Here is a 16,564-nt window from a genome sequence, read left to right as displayed (position 1 = left end):
CCTGCAAAGGACGATAAAATATATGATAAAATATCTTGAGGCAACTGCATTGTGGTCTGTGGCAAAGCTTCCCTCCGAGGGACTCCACTGGTTCCAAGATTTCACATTTTCTGTGCAGATGACGAAAGAGAACTTTGTTTATAATTATTGGAGCCAAAATGGTTCCATCTAATTGCAGGTTTGGGGGCCTATATTAGTCCTGCACGCTAATTAATATATACATGTGTTTGCCCAGCATTTAGCAGTGTGAGGCGTCTATTCTAACAGAGCCTTATGGGTGTTCTTGTAAAAAGTAAATGCATAAATAATAATTAAAAAAATAATGAGGGGCATTGTGCTAAACAGTTGATCTACATATGAGTTGACTATAATATATGTGTGTGCTGAGAGTTGGTATGAGATTTTAGCACAAGCTTTTGGCTGAGGTCGCGCCTGAGCATGAATAATAAGTAAAATCTGGGGTAGTTTCTAGTTTCTGCCTTAAGGAATAAAGCTATGGTGGGAGGTTTCCAATAACAATGAAAAATAATAAGTAAAAGTGCAATTATTTCCTATAGGCATTTTCTTAGCACAGGTGGGATTTGTTCCCAGCAACAGCTATAAAGAGGTAGTTTTTTCAGAGCTTGATGCCACATTTCCCAGACTTCTAGGGAGCCAGGCTTTAACCTCGTACATATCCAACTCTTTCTTCCCACAGAGTGAAAAATGCACAAATGCCTATTGCTGTGTTTGTTTGGCTGAGTACTTCACAAAGAGATCTGTCTTTCCAGCAGTCATCTCCTGTCAAATGGCCATACAGGTTCCTTAAAGAGGCAAGAATGTGTTATGTTGGTTACTCACTGGCAAAAGCACACCGAAACATATATATTTTATATAAAAATATATTATATAATAATAATTATTATAATTATTATAATATATTATGTTATAATTATTATAATTATTATTATATATTATAATATATATATTATATAATATATATATATATATTCTCAGGACATAGGGAAACTTGGGCTTGGAGGATCTCTGGAGCAGAGATGATTTTCTATCACATGCACAGCACCAGTGCTTTTGTCATGTGCTTGGGAATGACTGTGTGGCAAACAGTAATTAATAACTCATCTTAAAGCCCCAAATCAAGCAGGTTGAAATTGTCATGAAGGCCAAGACCACTTAGTCAAATCTGCACAGATATCTTGATGTCCTCTTACAGTGACCACCAAAGTGACTGGATTTACAGGACTGCTCTAACTTGCTGCTCCTATTTCCTAAGAAAAAATTCTAGAAATTCCAATTTCTGTTGAAATTCTCACGGAATTCTAATAAAGCAGTGGCAGTAGGTAAAAGTAACTTCACGTGACAGATTAATTTCTCATCCCAATCGCTGGAGATAAGCAACAACATCCAGCGAGATTGAAGAGGGAACTCTGGCAACAAGGTGTTGCTGAGGATCAGGAGTCAGGATGGGAAGTGGAATGGGTATGCAGAAAGGAAAGGGATTGGCCTAAAAATACAGACAGGACAAAAGTTTTTGTCATTTAATGAAATGTAGCTGTGTTACCTGGGTACCTAGGTACCTGCTCTGTGGTATGGCTGGACCTTAAAAAGAAGGATGAGAGCTGGCCTAGGCCTGATGGCAATTTTTCTTACCAGGGTGCCAGGGAGGCACCCATGTGGTGCTGGTTTTGTTTTGTTTTTTATTGTCTCTCAGGCAAAACTGGAGTCTTTAAGCGCTCTGCAATCCACAGCACCCATCTGCCCTACAGGAGTTAACTGGTTTGGTTTGGTTTACAGTGAGCTTGGAACTCCCCAAAGGCAGCTCCTTTCAGCTGAGGATGGACCAGGTGAAAGAGGAGTGTTGGAGAAGTGTTTGCAAGGAGGAATAGGGGAAGTTTTCTGCAGCACAGCAGTGTCTTTGTGACCTGTGGGAAGTTCTAGTCTGGACCAAAAGCTGCAAACTGCCTGGCTGGCGGGCTGCCCTGAGCTTGTTCTTCTGCAGAAGTCAGATCCATCGCTGATGTTTTTGGCTGGAGGGTCTATGGGCTGCTTCACTCTTTCTCCTTCTGCAAGTGCTTGGTAACGGTGACACGTTTTGCTAGAGCAGAGTGAGGAAGCTCTCTCTAAATTACCTCTTACTTTTTCAGAGGTTTGGGATTCCCACTGATCCCAGGTTGTAACCGTGTAAAGATGGAGCAGGATGATGGGGATTCTCCTGTAACTACGCTTTATCAGGTTTTCACAGGGACACATATCATGATGACCTCCCCTGCTTAGTCCTTTATTTAACTTCATCCTGAACCAATTCATAACTGAAGTGCAAAAAGGTTTACGCTGCATTTGGAAAATCAAATTATTTTAAATAGCTGATAGAGGAAAATAGGGCTGTGCTATGAGGAGAAAATACATGAAGGCTATTTTTTTTTATTCACAGTTTTTCTTGTAGCTTTCTTCTGCACTTTCTGTTTTTTCTTTTCCTGCTTTATGGGTGAATTTCCCTTAAAATTCTGTTAAATTTCTGATTTTCTCTTTAACTTGGCAGGAAAAATGTGTTGAACACATTGGTTTTCTGTAAGAAAACGTTCTGGAAAGATTGGCTCAGTCTTCTGATTTTGTGCTGTCTGCATCTTGCTAGAGGAGAAGGTGCATCAAAAATTTCACGTCGCATCCTACTTATCTCCTTCACTTTGGGTAGCTTTGCATGTTACCTGTTCATTGTATTTCCTCTTCCCAGTTCGTTTGGAGCATTCTTGCTTGATACAGATGTAAAATGCGCCAGCAAATGTAGAGCTACTGTGCAGTAGATTTGTATTTTAGTTGCACATACCTGTAATTAATTGTATGGGAGTTTTCACAGTACTCTCCCTGAGGAACAATTTCATTGAAAAATAACCATGTTGTCTAGACTATAGCTACTCATAAAATCATCACTAGTTTTGATTTTTGAGCTACAAAGCAGTAATAGAACCATGGCTCATAGATTTAAAGTACTTCCAAGTGCAGGAACTGTTTTATAATCCCCATCTTAGTAGTCTAACCTGGCAAACCATTTTTAACAGGGTCAAGAACAGAAATTGTACAGTAAGCTGAAAGTAAAGATTATCTCTGTGTTAATTTGTGGTAGGGTTTGGGGTTTGTTTTTGGTATAGAAGTGCCTCCATTGTACCTGATCTTTCTTTGCCCAAATGTGTTAAAAAAAAAAAAAAAAAAAAAAAAAAAAAGCCACAGGTTTTGTAGAATGCGTGTTGTCTAAATGTTACTGCCTTTCATGGCTTGTGGCATAATTGGTTTAATGTAGGAATAGCTGACACTCAAAAAGGAACTTCGGTGGTTCTGGTTAACAATGACAGCATTCAGGTTTGTGTGTTTACACTGCAAGGGCCAATTGGTGGAAAGATCAAAAAAAAAAACAAAACAACTATTTAGATTTATGAATAATGTGCTAATTACCTTGAAAATTACTAACTGAAAGCACAAATGTATTTCAGAAAGCTGGAAGCTGGAGTTGAGCACAGGGAACTTTTAGGTGCTTATTTGAAATGTATATCTGTATATGCATACGTATATACATGCACACGTTCACATAAAACACTACACTGCGAGATTGAATGGGATTTATTTGCACCATTCTAGTACAGAAGAGAGTGAACTGAAGAAAACACTCCAGCTATACTAGTGCTGTATGTCTGCATACTGAAAGCAGTTAGGGTTTTCAAAGTTTTCACGGTGCCTAGCAGAAAAAAAAATCCTACTTACTTAGGCCAGCACTTCAGTGTGCTGAAGATGGTGAAACTTAAGCAAATGTTTGAGTTTTCCTTGTACTTTAGCCAACGCAAATCAGAAGTAGAAAAAAGCGAGGGCTAACATACCGTTTCACACTTGATGACTTAAAACACAGAGAGGTTTATTTCACAGGGGAAACGGTGTATTATGAGTTGATGTTAGCCAGTACGTGATCACCAAAGTGATGTAAAATGCCAGGAAAAACAGTGGTTTAGCTCTCGTATGTTACCAAGTGAGGTATGGGCTAGCTGACCCCAAAACTAAATATTCTCTTGTCTTTTTAGCATTTGTGGCCTTGCAGTTGAGAGACACCACCCTAACTCTTGCTGAAGATCAGATCTGATGCTTTCTCCACACTAGCATAGCCTCTGTCTCGTGAAGTTTTTCCTAATGTAGTCAGACAGCATCAATCAGAGCAGTTTCCGAACACTTCTGCCTCTAATGCCAAAGGATACAAGAAGCCAAGGAGCAGTGGAAAATAACAACTTGAAAAGTACTTTAATTCCAACCGTAGGCCAGTGATATATCATCTGAAACAACTCACACCTGCTAACGTGTTTCATGCACCTGATTGAAACTGTGATAGCTTCAAAGAAAGGTTTGTGACAGCATACCAAAGGTAGTGCAGATTTTCTTTTATCAAAAGAAGAGACGGGAGACGTGACTCCCTACTGAATGTGTTCTTATGTTTGGATGTTAAAAATGAATATCTTTTTCAGAAGAAGAACATAGGTTTAATTATAAAAAGTTCAAACCTCTCTTGTAGATTTTATGTGTAGGCAGGAAGACAAAATCCTCACTCAGTAATGAACTTAGTCCTTGCTATTGTTTCTGAGTTATTCTGGGTTATCTTTCAAAAGTGAAGGAGTTTCTTAAATCTAGGTGGTCAGAGCATTTAAAGGCAGGTAGAACAAAGTGCTAAGTACATTTTTGTCCAAAATAAACCCTCCCAGCCTTCAGTGCATTGACATGGAGAATCTGCCATTGCCTCCCTCGTTGCTGGGCAAGGGTCTGTAATCCTCCCAGGGCATGAAATTCCTCCTACCCCAAACTGCTTAAAGAGTGCTGAGCCGCCTCGGGTCTCTGCAGCTTCATTACACCGTGGTCCTCCATGGGCAGGCAGCCGCAGGAGGGGTTGGCACAATTCAACCCCTGGGTTGCACCAGCTTGGTGCATCCTTTTTGGGGTTGCACGCTGAGAAATGGGAAGCACCTAGCAGTTGGGGTAGGTGAGGACTGTGTGCGTTGCAGGTTTTATGGCCTGTGCTCTAAGTGGCTGAATGGCTTTTGTGCAGCTGTAAAGCATGTTTAACCTGATGTTATAAAACACGTCTCCAATGCATTTTCATAGCTTCATAAACTGCAGTTCATTTATGTAGGTACTTTTTATTGTAATCCTTTATCTTAAACATGAAACTGTTTCCTGATACTGCTTCTATTTTTTTTCCTTCTTTTTATGAAAAAAGGGGAAAGAAAAAGAACAGAAAAACTGCCCCTTTTTGTTATATGCATCAGGAGAGTCCTTAAGTACAGTAACAGTGCCCTGAACTTGTATTTTTGTATCTGTAACCTCAGAGTGCAGGCCTAGCAACTAAAAAGCCAAAATAACATTAATTATGGATGTTCTTCGCTGTGGTTTGTGGAGTATAAGTTTGGAACAGATGTTTTGGGGGGAGAGAAAGGGGGAAGAAGGATGGATTTACTTTTTTTCTCAGCCCCAACTGGTTTTAATTCTTTCTTGAACATTTTGAGACTATCTTTAAACATTTGCCAGAGTTCAATTAATATCCCGTGACTAAAGGTGGAAAATGTCCTGCTTTGTTTTTCTTCAAACATATACCTGCTCGTGTGGCTCATGCCAAAGCCAGAGAAAGAAAGGATTCCAGCTGGCACAGGTTTTATTGCTGCTACATTAATTTACAGGTTAAGCCTTGAGTTGGGAGGGGTCTGCTGGATTGATTTATTTATTTACTTTTTTATTTTCATGATTTAAAAAAGAATTGCCATGTAAAACACTGCCGTTTAATTACAGGAAGCTTATGCTCTCTTTTGGTGAGCGTTTAATAGCTTATTCTTGTTTATACGAAGTTGTAGAAATCTACATTTAAAATATGTTTAAAGTCGAGATTGTGTTCTTGGGTTTATCGTGTTTTTCCTGTACTACGTATAAACAGAAGATTGTACATTATTGAAAGCCCTTTTTTGTGGAAAACAGGATTGGGAAAAAAAGTTTATATAAGAATGCAAAATAACTTCCCGAGACTATTGGCGCAGTGTGACCATAAAACCTCAACAGCACATTGTGCAGTGACATTACAACAATTTGCTTTAGCACCTCTGCAGCGTTTTCAGAAAGTCCTGTTCTCCAAAACACATGCCACGGTATCAGTTGACTGTTTTTGCCAGAATTGGTTCTTTACATGCATGTTTTTGTGATTAGTTGCTGTTTCACTACTAATTGAAAATAGAGAGATTTTTTTTTTATTCAGCTTGTTGCATGTATGTTTTATTTGCATTTATACATTCAGTGAGTTACAGCAGATCTGTTTATAGGGGTGTGCAAACTGCTCATAATGGATTTGTAATCGCTGGGTTGGGATTTTCTGTGTTTTACTTTCAAAGAGTGCCCTTCGGTATGCGTATATCAAGACACATTTATACAAAGACAGATATCCACCTTACCCCTATATTGGCTCTAGCAGAATTTTTTTAACCCTAGCTTGATAAGCTTTGATTTTTTTTGTAGCCCAGAAAGTTGAACAGATCTAATTTGGAAGGAGCTCCCAGTTTTACCGACAGCAAATAAGAATATGTAATACTAATACCATACTAATAATACTTCAGTGAAAAAGCATGATGTTTATTTTTTACCATTGTTATTTTCCTAGCTTTAGCTCCAGGATTTTGGAGTGATTTCCCAAGTGGACTTGCTCAGCTGAAATCATTCTACATGAAAATACAGCATGCACTTCTGTTATGCCTCCAGGATCTGAGGTCTTCCTGTGATTTCCAAAGCAGATTCAGACTTACTAAGAACGAACGCATCTTAGGTCACTTAAAACTCAGCATGTGCTTACGCTGAGCGTTTAATTTAAACCTTAAAGGTGCATTAAAATTCGGGAACAGACCAATCTACCATTTTATTTAAAGCACTAAGGTTGTCAGTGGGTGCATTGCTGTATTTGTGGGTCGATACTGGTTGAGGTACCACAATTCAGACCAGCTTTTCAGGCCCTCTCTATGACTATCCAAGTTGCAGTTGCCATTTCTACAGCTACTTCGAGTGCCTCTGAGAGGATGTCCAGACACCCCTAAACACCTTCTTGCCTGCTTAAACGTTCCCCCTCAGTAGAGCAGACCCTGGTGGCTGAAAGCTACTCTTCAATTGAGGCAAACAAACGAGAAAAAGTCCTTTTTGTCTAACAATTCTCTAGAGCCATTTTTTAAGTACTTTGTGCATTTAAATAATGTTGAAAGTCATATTGCTCTTTGTATTCGAATCCGTATGCACATCGTTACACGAGGCACATTTTTGAAATGCTCGTGGTGCTTATTCACTAACTGAGCCTTGCAGCAGCCAGAAACAATAGAAAATTAGTTCCTCTAAATAGTCTTCATTCCTAAACAGCTCATTATTTAGTGCCTGACACTTGATCTCTGCTCAGAGAGGACTGGAAGGAAGGGCGGGTACTCCAGAAGCCATTTTTCTGGCCAAATCCTGCTCTGACTAGTGTCGTGAGGAAGGGCAGGACGCGGATGGAGCTGGCACGAGCGCGCTGCCCAGCAGCGGCACCGCAGACCACACAGCCACCGGGACCCGCTGCGCGGGGGCTGGCAGCATCCCCGGGGCATGCCCCTTGCGTCCCCACAGCTTCATGAGGGTCCAAGCCAGTAATAAGCAGTAATTGCTGTTTTGATGGCTCTTTTGTGATCGCACCGAGGGATGGAGGTCTCTGCCAGCCTTGGCAGGCGCCCATTTGACAAACCATAACCATCTCAAGCGGCTCCCTCAAGTGACAGCAGGGCTGCCAAGCATTCAGCTGGCTCGGAGAGCATATCTGCCTCTCGCTTGGGAACGAGGTTCAGAGATGCTGGCTGGGGTAAGAGCAAAGACAACGGTGTGCGTTGTGCCTGGCTGACGAAAGTCCAGGCTCACCACGGGGACTTCATGAAGGGGCGTAATCCAAACCCCAATATGCATTGGCAGTCTAAAATACCAGCACTATGCACTCATCTGCTTAAGCTACCCCCTTTTTTTGTTCTTTTTTTTTTCTTGTATTCCATGTGCACACATCATTTTTTGTGAACATCAGTGATTAAAATGGTTTTGGAAATACAAAAACTTAATCTGAATGGACATGTCACCAAGGCTGAAAAACATTTTCTGTCCTCTAACTCCCTTCTCCTCCCAACCCCCAAAAGAAAAAGCAAGCTAAGGAAACCCCATCTTAGGCTCGTTGGATGATCCAATGTTAGGAATTTGTTGCAGTTTCCAGAGCCCAGAGCATTGTGCCACCCATAGCAGCTCCTGGTCCTGCTGCAGCCCCTCAAGTAAAGACTTGCCTAGCAGCTGTGAGACATGTTACTTAACTGCTTTGTGTTTCATTGCTCCTAGCATTTATTTCCTGTGCTTTCTGTTAAGGAAGAATATTTTGTTTCGAATGACTCTATGCCCTCGGATCACCAGCGAGTGTCAGCTGTGGGAATGTTCTCCCTGCTGGTGAGCACGGTGGGAGGTTGGGCACATCCATGGACATGTAGGGAAGGACTTTGACAAATCTGAAAATGTGCTTTAGTGGTAGACGAAAATTCACATAACATTAATAATTCACTTTTTTTTTTTTAAATCAAGGAAGCCGTCACGGTATATGGGAATGCAAGCTTCTTAACATAAGAAGTGCTCTCATAAAACTGGTTCTGTGAAATACAAACTGCGAGTCCCGCATGGGACAAAGTGTGAAGCTGAATTTTTATGAGAGATCATTGGAACAACCGTGAACTTTTGGTGACACTAGCTATGGTGCTTCCCGCTGCAGTAAGCTATTTGCTCTTAGTTATTCATTGTATACTTGAATGTATGCTTTCTGGTCACAAAAGCAATTGGCAAGGATGTTTCGTTTTGCCTTTTTTCTTGGGAGGAGAAAGGAAGAACTCGTAATGTTCTTGATTTTAGATCAAGATAGATCATATTCATTGTAATGGCGCACACAGCTTGTGCTGGTTTTAATCAGCTTTGCCTTTTTATTTTCCAGTGCACACTACAGAAGTCTTTAGATTTAACACATCAAACAACTACAAATGATGTGCACCTGCTAGAACCAAGATTCATGTGAAGTTGAGGAAAAAATGCCTCTGTAAATCTCACGGTAGAATGAATGCATGGGCACAAAAGGTAGAATTGGGTCTTGGCCGCAGTGGCATCAATACCAAGTAGCCTCCACAAGTCTAAAAGATAAGGCTCCAGATCCTCAGCAGGGTAACTGGGATGTTGTCAGTTCTAGAATGTCAGATGATAAACTCCCTGCCAGATGCTTTTGAGCTATTTAAAGTGCTGACTTCATCTGCTGGAAGAACGAAGAGTAGAAGATAGGCGTTCAAGAGGTCAGGTCTTTGCGGTAGGGTTAAGCAGCATTCTCACTGCCTTCAGTAGCAAAACCGACTGGAGGAAGAGGTAGAGCAAGTCTTGATGGTACAACCTTGCTCTTCATTACACTACAAAGAGATTTTAGCAGTAATCATAATCCCTTTTAGTGCGTTTTCTTTTGGCAAATAAGGTGCCGTGGTGCAGCCAGCCATCTCACTTGTGATGGCTTTTGTTTAAACGCAGTATAAAAGTTGAAAGGAAAATAACTTGTTGGCATAGTTTTGTGAGCCTGGATAATTTCTGCCTTTTCCTAACTGGTAATTTTATGTAACACCTGGCTCTGACAGGGCAGTCTCTGCCAGCTGTGCCTCGTGGTGTCCTTCTCCACCAGTGGAGCCCACGTCTTGCTTGAGGGGCAGTGACATAGTCTCAGTGTGGAAAATTCCAGGAAAAAAAAAAAACATAACTGGAGCATTCTTTCCATGCTTCTGTGTTGTTTTGTTTCGTTTTTTAATCTACTAGGGGTGGCACAGATGAAGTGAGCCTTTTGGTACAGCTGCTGGAGTGAGGACAGGAAACAGCTTTGGGGGCCGGGACTGGAGCACGCGTGCTGCATGCGAGGGCAGGGGCAGCGCTGGGAAGATGTTACCTGGTCTCTGGGAGGATGTAGCACTGGTTCTCGGCTGGGCTGAGCTACAACTAGGCAGGGTCTCAGCGTGAGAGCTCTGTGATGCAGCTGGCTTGGTAAAAAGCAGTGAGCTAGCAAGGAGACTCAGAAAGAACATTGCCAGAGGAGAGAGGTGGAGAAGGCAGGTTTTTGCTGTTGCAGAACTAGTATTTAGTTACAGTAATAATACGGTGTATTCGTACAACACCTTGCAGAAAGCAAGTGCTTCTCTGTCATCCTTTGCTTCCACATCCTCAGACACTTCATCTTAGAGAAGTGCGTGTCGCTGAATGTGGGGACAGCGCTTTGCTATTCAGACTTGTGAAGTCCTGCTCTGGCATTTCTCCTGTGAGTGCCGATGTGGGGTGCTGGATCTGCCTCCTGAGTGCTAGGAGAAGCGGTGAGGCCACCGGCATGTGTGCTGAGCTGCTCTGCTCAGTCCCCCAAAAGAGCAACGTGCCCCAGCAGAGCATCCCAGCCCCTTTCCCACGCACAGGGCAGTGCCCTGGCAGAGCTCGGCGAACCAGGTCACCAGGAGCTCTTTTAATAGTTCCTTCAGATACTTCTCTGAGTCCAGCGGTTGGGTTGTCATACCCCGAAACAGGCCACAGGTTAGATGCAAATGTGCTTAAACATTTGCGTTTCCTTTTCAGATCAAATATTTACATTTATTATCATGCAACACCACCCCGGTCTTTTTCCTTTTTCTTTTTTAATGCAAGCAAGAGCCCTCTCACGGATCAAAGCACGGTGCTGCGTGCTTCCCCCGCGCAGTGCCGCCACCCTGGCCGGCTGCCTGGAGGGAGCGAGGCGCCGCCGCCGGCTCGGGTTGCAGCCGTGTTGCAGCTCCTACACCTGACGTGGAGCCCAGGGCCAGGGACCCTGCTCGCCGTGGGAACCGCTTGGCCCAGCCACCGGCCCCGGCCATGCAGCACTTAATTAAAACGCCCGGCCCGGGGGCTGTTTATGATGGCAGCGCCAAGCCGCGTGCCGAGCTTTTTTGTTTTTCCTCCTTTTCGCCGCTTTGTTGCGTGCAGGCGGCGAGGTTGGCGAGGCACCGCCTGGGCTGCTGCGCCTAGGCACTGACAACGGAGGAAATTAAATTCCGAGGCGGAATCGGTTAAAAGCCCGGCTAAATCAGTGTTGTTTTCCTGTGGCAACTGAAACAACATAATTATTTAAAGGATAAATTTTTACTGCTAATGATTTTTTTTTTTTAAGACAGTAAGTTTTTACATTTTGTTTACACCAGGGCCCTCTTAAATACATTTTGGGATTTGTTTATTTTTTTTTTTAGAAGAGAGTACAAGCCAGTGAGTTCAGTAGGACGCTGTTAGATAAGAGCAGCGATAGGCTCTGCAGTTCCAGCTTGTACAAAGTACTGTGCCTTCAAGGTACTTCGCATCATTAGCAGGATGCCTGGCTAGGGAACGATGGAAAGTATATCCCTATGGTTATTCGTACCATCCTATTTGTAAAATCCCTAATGGCAGGTCTTGGTTTAAAAACCCGAGGCACTAGAGAATTTGTTTCTACAGTTTAATCAACTCTTTTCACTGTACTAGACAAAATCTTGCATTTCTGTTCAGGTAAGCTAATTAAAGTGAAACCATAGGGATGCTCTGACCTTGCAGATGATTGTGCACACTTTTTGATTTCTCCTCTCTCTTTCTCCTTCAGCGAGCCTACCTGTAAGTGAAGAGCAGGCTGAAGTTGTTACAGAATTGGGTCTATACAAAGTTACTAAAAAATTAAAGGATGCCTTAAAGTAAAGGAAAACCCATGGAGATGCATAATTACAATTACTTCTACTCCCCACTGCTCCACATATCTTTTTTTCTTGTGCAGCGTATTGCATATTAGGTTCTCTAATGCACTGATTGCTGTTTTATAAAAGCCTGCTTCTTGTTACCCCTGAAAGCGGTGATATCTTTAGTGATGTCACGGTCTTGGGTGATATTTTTGGGGGAGGACAAAATCCTATTTGTGGGGAAATCAGCCCCCTTTTAAGGAGGTGTTTACAGTGGCAGAAGTCGTTGGTATCGGTGTCTAGAAAGGTTGAATATGTTCTCATCCTAGAAATGTGTGTATCTATTTACAATAGGTTTTTCTGTTGCATTTGCCAAAAAAAAAAAAAAAAAGCTAAAAAGTTTGAAAGGAACAGCTTGAGGAATTTTTTCCATCAAGATACAATCAAGGGCAGGAAATCGTAGAAGCAGAGTTGTGGTTTTGCCTCCATTTTTTTTTTATTAGTTAATTAAACTATAACAACTCTTAACTTCATTTTAGGTTAACTGTTCCTAGAGTTCAGAAATATTTTAAGAGGTCAATAATGCTTTCCTTGGCTTTCAGTCCTTCTGTGTGGGATCAGGGATCTCGGGCAGCGGCGCGCTTTTCCAGATGTCCCGCAGAATGTGTGTGCGTGCGCTCGCGGCCGCGTTTGGCGGTGGTGGGAAACAATCCATCTTCCCTCATCTGCGCACCACCCTGTGAGGATGGAAACCACAGGAAAGAAACGTGTATAGCCTGACATCTGTAAGCTGACTTACAATATCTGATTAAAGCTCAGGAGCCCGAAGCGCTCCCAGCTACCAGTTGACATGCATTTTTGGCTTAATGATTGGGAGGTGCCGAGCAAGAGGGGGAGCACATGGGGAGGGGGATCAGGAGAGAAAAATGAAGGCGATAGGTGCGGATCCAGTTTCATGAGAAGCGAGAAAAACAAAGACTCCATTGTACAGTGCTGCACGGGTTTTCTTTGTGAAGTCGTGATGTTTCTTTTTTAAAGTGCCATAAGGCATCTGTCTGCGCTTTCCCCTTGCTGCCTCGAGCTGCTCAGAGGCATGCACTTAAAGGGCAAATGAGGGAAGCAAATAGAGCCATGCAAGTGTCATATAACTGTCTTTAATAACAGGAGCTATTCCAGCACTCGGAGCCAAATCGTCTTTCAGCAGAAAGGATAAAATTTAGCAGAGCTGGGAAAGGGAAAGAATAAAGGGGAGGGGAAACACAGCACCACCTCCTGCTGACACCACACAAGCTTTCCCTAAGCTTTCCCCCTCTCTCCCTCTGTGTATATATTTTCTTTTTAATCAGCTGGGGCTCTTCCCTCCCTTGCCTTTTTTTTTTTTTAACTGTATTTTTACAGTTGGAATTCTGCTTTCCCAATTTCTCTTGTTTCACATTTAACTTCTTCAGAGAATTTCATTAATAGTTATTGCAATTAAAAATAATAAATAAACTCAGCACCAGCTGCTCAAACGGCTCTTGTAGCATATCTGGAACATAATGTGCTCTGCGCAGGGCAGCCACACAATGCAATTTATCCCCACACCTGAGGGAATGAATTTCACAACTATAATTGCTACAATATAATTCTTATTAATGTTGTGCTATAATTCCTATTAATTCCAAAGGGCTAGTAAATGCATTAGGACTTGTCAACATATTATTTTACACTGTTTATGATCTGTAGAATTACGCTCTTCAGTATTGTATTGCATAAAGAAAAGCCTTAAAATTAGCTTTAATTGCAAGGGGGAGGAAAAACACATTTTCTGTTTGGGCCCTGGGAAAGACGGAGGGATCCCGTTGTTTGAGGGGTAATGAAAGTGCAGTTTAAAATCAATCCTTTGAACTTTCTGTGCCACACAGTTAACTGTTTATGAAAATACAGGAATAATGCCTGTCTCGGTTATCAGAAAAAGAGCCACTGGTGTCTTTATGAAAGAATAAATGGCTATAAGAAGGAGAGGTTTATAAAATTAAAACTGTCTTCCAGCAAAGACAGAAGTGGGGAAATTACAAGTCATTGTAACTGATGTAATAAATACAGAATGCATTATCTTGCCGTGCTCTTTATCCTTATCTCACCACCCTGCTTTTCTAGGTAGTGAATATGATGAGGAGGAAGTAGACTATGAAGAATCAGACAGTGATGAGTCCTGGACTACAGAAAGTGCTATCAGCTCTGAAGCTATCCTTAGTTCAATGTGCATGAATGGAGGGGATGAGAAACCTTTTGCCTGTCCTGTTCCTGGATGTAAAAAAAGATATAAGGTAAGCAGTAGTGCAAACCTATCTTACTTCCAGCTGGTGCAGAGAGGAGAGGGGGAAAAAAAAAGGAAAGCCTGTAAAATCACTTTATACCCTTCTTGCTTAATAGACTTGTCATATTTATTTTTGTGGTATTTTAGCAGAGTATGTATTTTATTCACCGGTTTCCTCTGAAGCACAGCCAAGTTGTGAGGTTTTTAAAGAATGTGGCCTTTGCATCCCTGTCTGTCAAATGGGATTACGTACGGTGACTTTCTTAGGACTTATGCTTTACACGTTTTAATTAGTTTTCTATAATTCAGACAAATTAAGTGCAGAACCCAGGAGGCAATACCAGCAAAATGATCTCATGGGTCCCTTTCAGAGGCACTAAGTAAAAAGCTTCTGCCCGTCAATGCCGGGATCCTTCTGCGTAACTGAGAGAGACGCTGCCTCCCCTGTAGCAACACCGTGCCCGGCGTACTCCTTCTGGTAAAGGTGATGTGCAGGAAGGTGGTGGTTAACGTTTCACGAGTCAGAGGTCACCTCGAGAAGGCAGAGCCTTGGAGAGATTCTGGCATCGTTCTGTGCTGGGTCAGTGACCCAGTGACTCATGTGCGCAGTAGTCGCTGTGTCTGGCCCTGAGCGCTGGGCTTGCGTCCCTCTGCGTGACATGCTGGGAAACTTTTTTTTTTCCCCTTTCTGATTACACTCCGTCATGAGAAAATTTTCTGTTTATGGGAGTGAAACATCTTTAACTTTGAACCTTGAGCTGGCTGGTAAAGAACACGCTGTGACGGTGCGAGGACGGGAATATTGCTTCACGTGAATGGGTGCGGGGGCAGATTAAATTTTATTGACCACTTTGGACTTCAGTATTCTGCAGTCACTGAAATTTGGGATCAGAAATAGTGTACTGGCTACAATTCCTTTAAATAACTTTTTGCATGAAGTACTAGAAAATTCAACCACTGACCTACACCCTAGAAAAACCAGTAGTGGTGGGGTTTGTTTTTATACTCGTTTTATTTTATGGCTTTGCCTTTAAATAACTGAAAAGCAGGGACTTAGAAGAGAACAGAAATATGAAAGAGAAATATAGGAAGACCAATAACGTTTGAGATAAAACAGTTGTGACAAGAACGAATAAACTGTGCGTGAAAACGTGTAGTGGATGAAAATGCGTTGCAGCGATCCTGCAGCTGTTCTGGGCTGTGCCTTCTCTGTTAGCAGCAGGTCACGAGACTCGAGCTCGTGCACAGTGCTCGGAGATCAGCTAATTAATGCTTACTTAAAATACTTGTAACACGAGCAAGAAAGCAGCGTGCTCCTTTCTTAGCGACGTACAAGTCTGGTTTTGCGGAGCTGTGTCTGACCTGTGTAAAGATTATCTCAGGGGGCAGGGCAGAGGGAAAGATGTTTTGAGCCTATTTTTCAAGTATTACTTTGCAGATATAACCGCATTAAGTGAGATTAATACTTTTCCTGTGTGGCAGAAGCTGTGTCGGATGGAAGGTATAGCATAAATGCTAAATCCCTAGCTCAGGAAGCAAACAAGCCATGGTGATTGTTAGAAGTCAGTATGCCCACAGGGCATCTATGCGTTGCAGAAAACATTCATTTAATGGCACAGGCTAGAAGGAGAACCCTGTAATTTGCTATATCCTGTCTGTTCTCTGTTTGACTGCCAGCCCTCTGTCTTTTTATTGCCCAAATAAGCAAGCTGTTCCTGCCTGCTTCTGCTATCTCACTACCTTCATCTCAAATGCATGAGGACTGTCTGAGGGATATCTCGTACACCATTAATGTTCGAGCAGTCGGACAGGGAACAAATTAATGACCCAGAGAGAGTCTGACAGACAGAGAGCAGCAGCAAATAAAAAGTGCTGTATTTTTCTCAGAGACTCACCTCTGTTCAATCCAGATAGGAAAATACATTTCCTTTAGCTCTGCCTCACCTCATCTCTCTTTTCTGGGGGCTCTGCTTCCTTCCTTTTTTCTTTTCAACCTGTTTTTTTTTTCTGCTTTTTACATTTTTATCTTTGTTTCCTTCCTTTTAGTTTTGTGTCAGCTGTGTTTCTTGTTTCCTCTTCGTCTTCCTCCTACTTAACCCCCTCCTCAGATGAATTATTTGCTGAGTCTGGGTAGGGAGTCTTGTGATCAAAGCGCTGGGATTTTCTGGTGGGTACTGGATAATCACAGTCAGGGCTGTAAAACAATTATAGAGCCACAAACAGGAACACGGACATGCACATACAGTAATTGCCAGGCTCACTTTACGGCTGAGAAAGGATGCATTCTTTTAGAGAGTGAGGAGGAAAGGAGAATGTACACAGTTTTCTTTTGTCTGGCCCTAGGTGACGTACGTTTGAGAAGCAGAGATGTTATTTTTAGGTGTGTTATTTGTACTGCAGGACTGCCTAAAGGACCCAATAGGGACTGGGGCTCCTTTTTGCAAACAATGTACAAGGATAAAAGATGGCCTCTGCACTGAAAAGT

At 42.2% G+C, this 16,564-nt stretch overlaps 1 protein-coding gene across 1 annotated transcript in view; it reads left to right on the top strand.

Annotated features, from left to right (window-relative positions):
- The window catches only part of JAZF1 (JAZF zinc finger 1), a 192,192-nt gene that overhangs the window by 170,309 nt on the left and 5,319 nt on the right, over positions 1-16,564 (top strand). The window contains exon 4 of the mRNA XM_035556408.2: positions 13,920-14,089. Coding sequence (XP_035412301.1) covers positions 13,920-14,089 — 170 coding nt within the window. The remainder of the gene's footprint in view (positions 1-13,919; positions 14,090-16,564) is intronic.

This window comes from Cygnus atratus, chromosome 2 (assembly GCF_013377495.2).
Source record: "Cygnus atratus isolate AKBS03 ecotype Queensland, Australia chromosome 2, CAtr_DNAZoo_HiC_assembly, whole genome shotgun sequence".
Lineage (NCBI taxonomy): Eukaryota > Metazoa > Chordata > Aves > Anseriformes > Anatidae > Cygnus > Cygnus atratus.
This window is presented reverse-complemented; position numbering and strand designations above follow the sequence as displayed.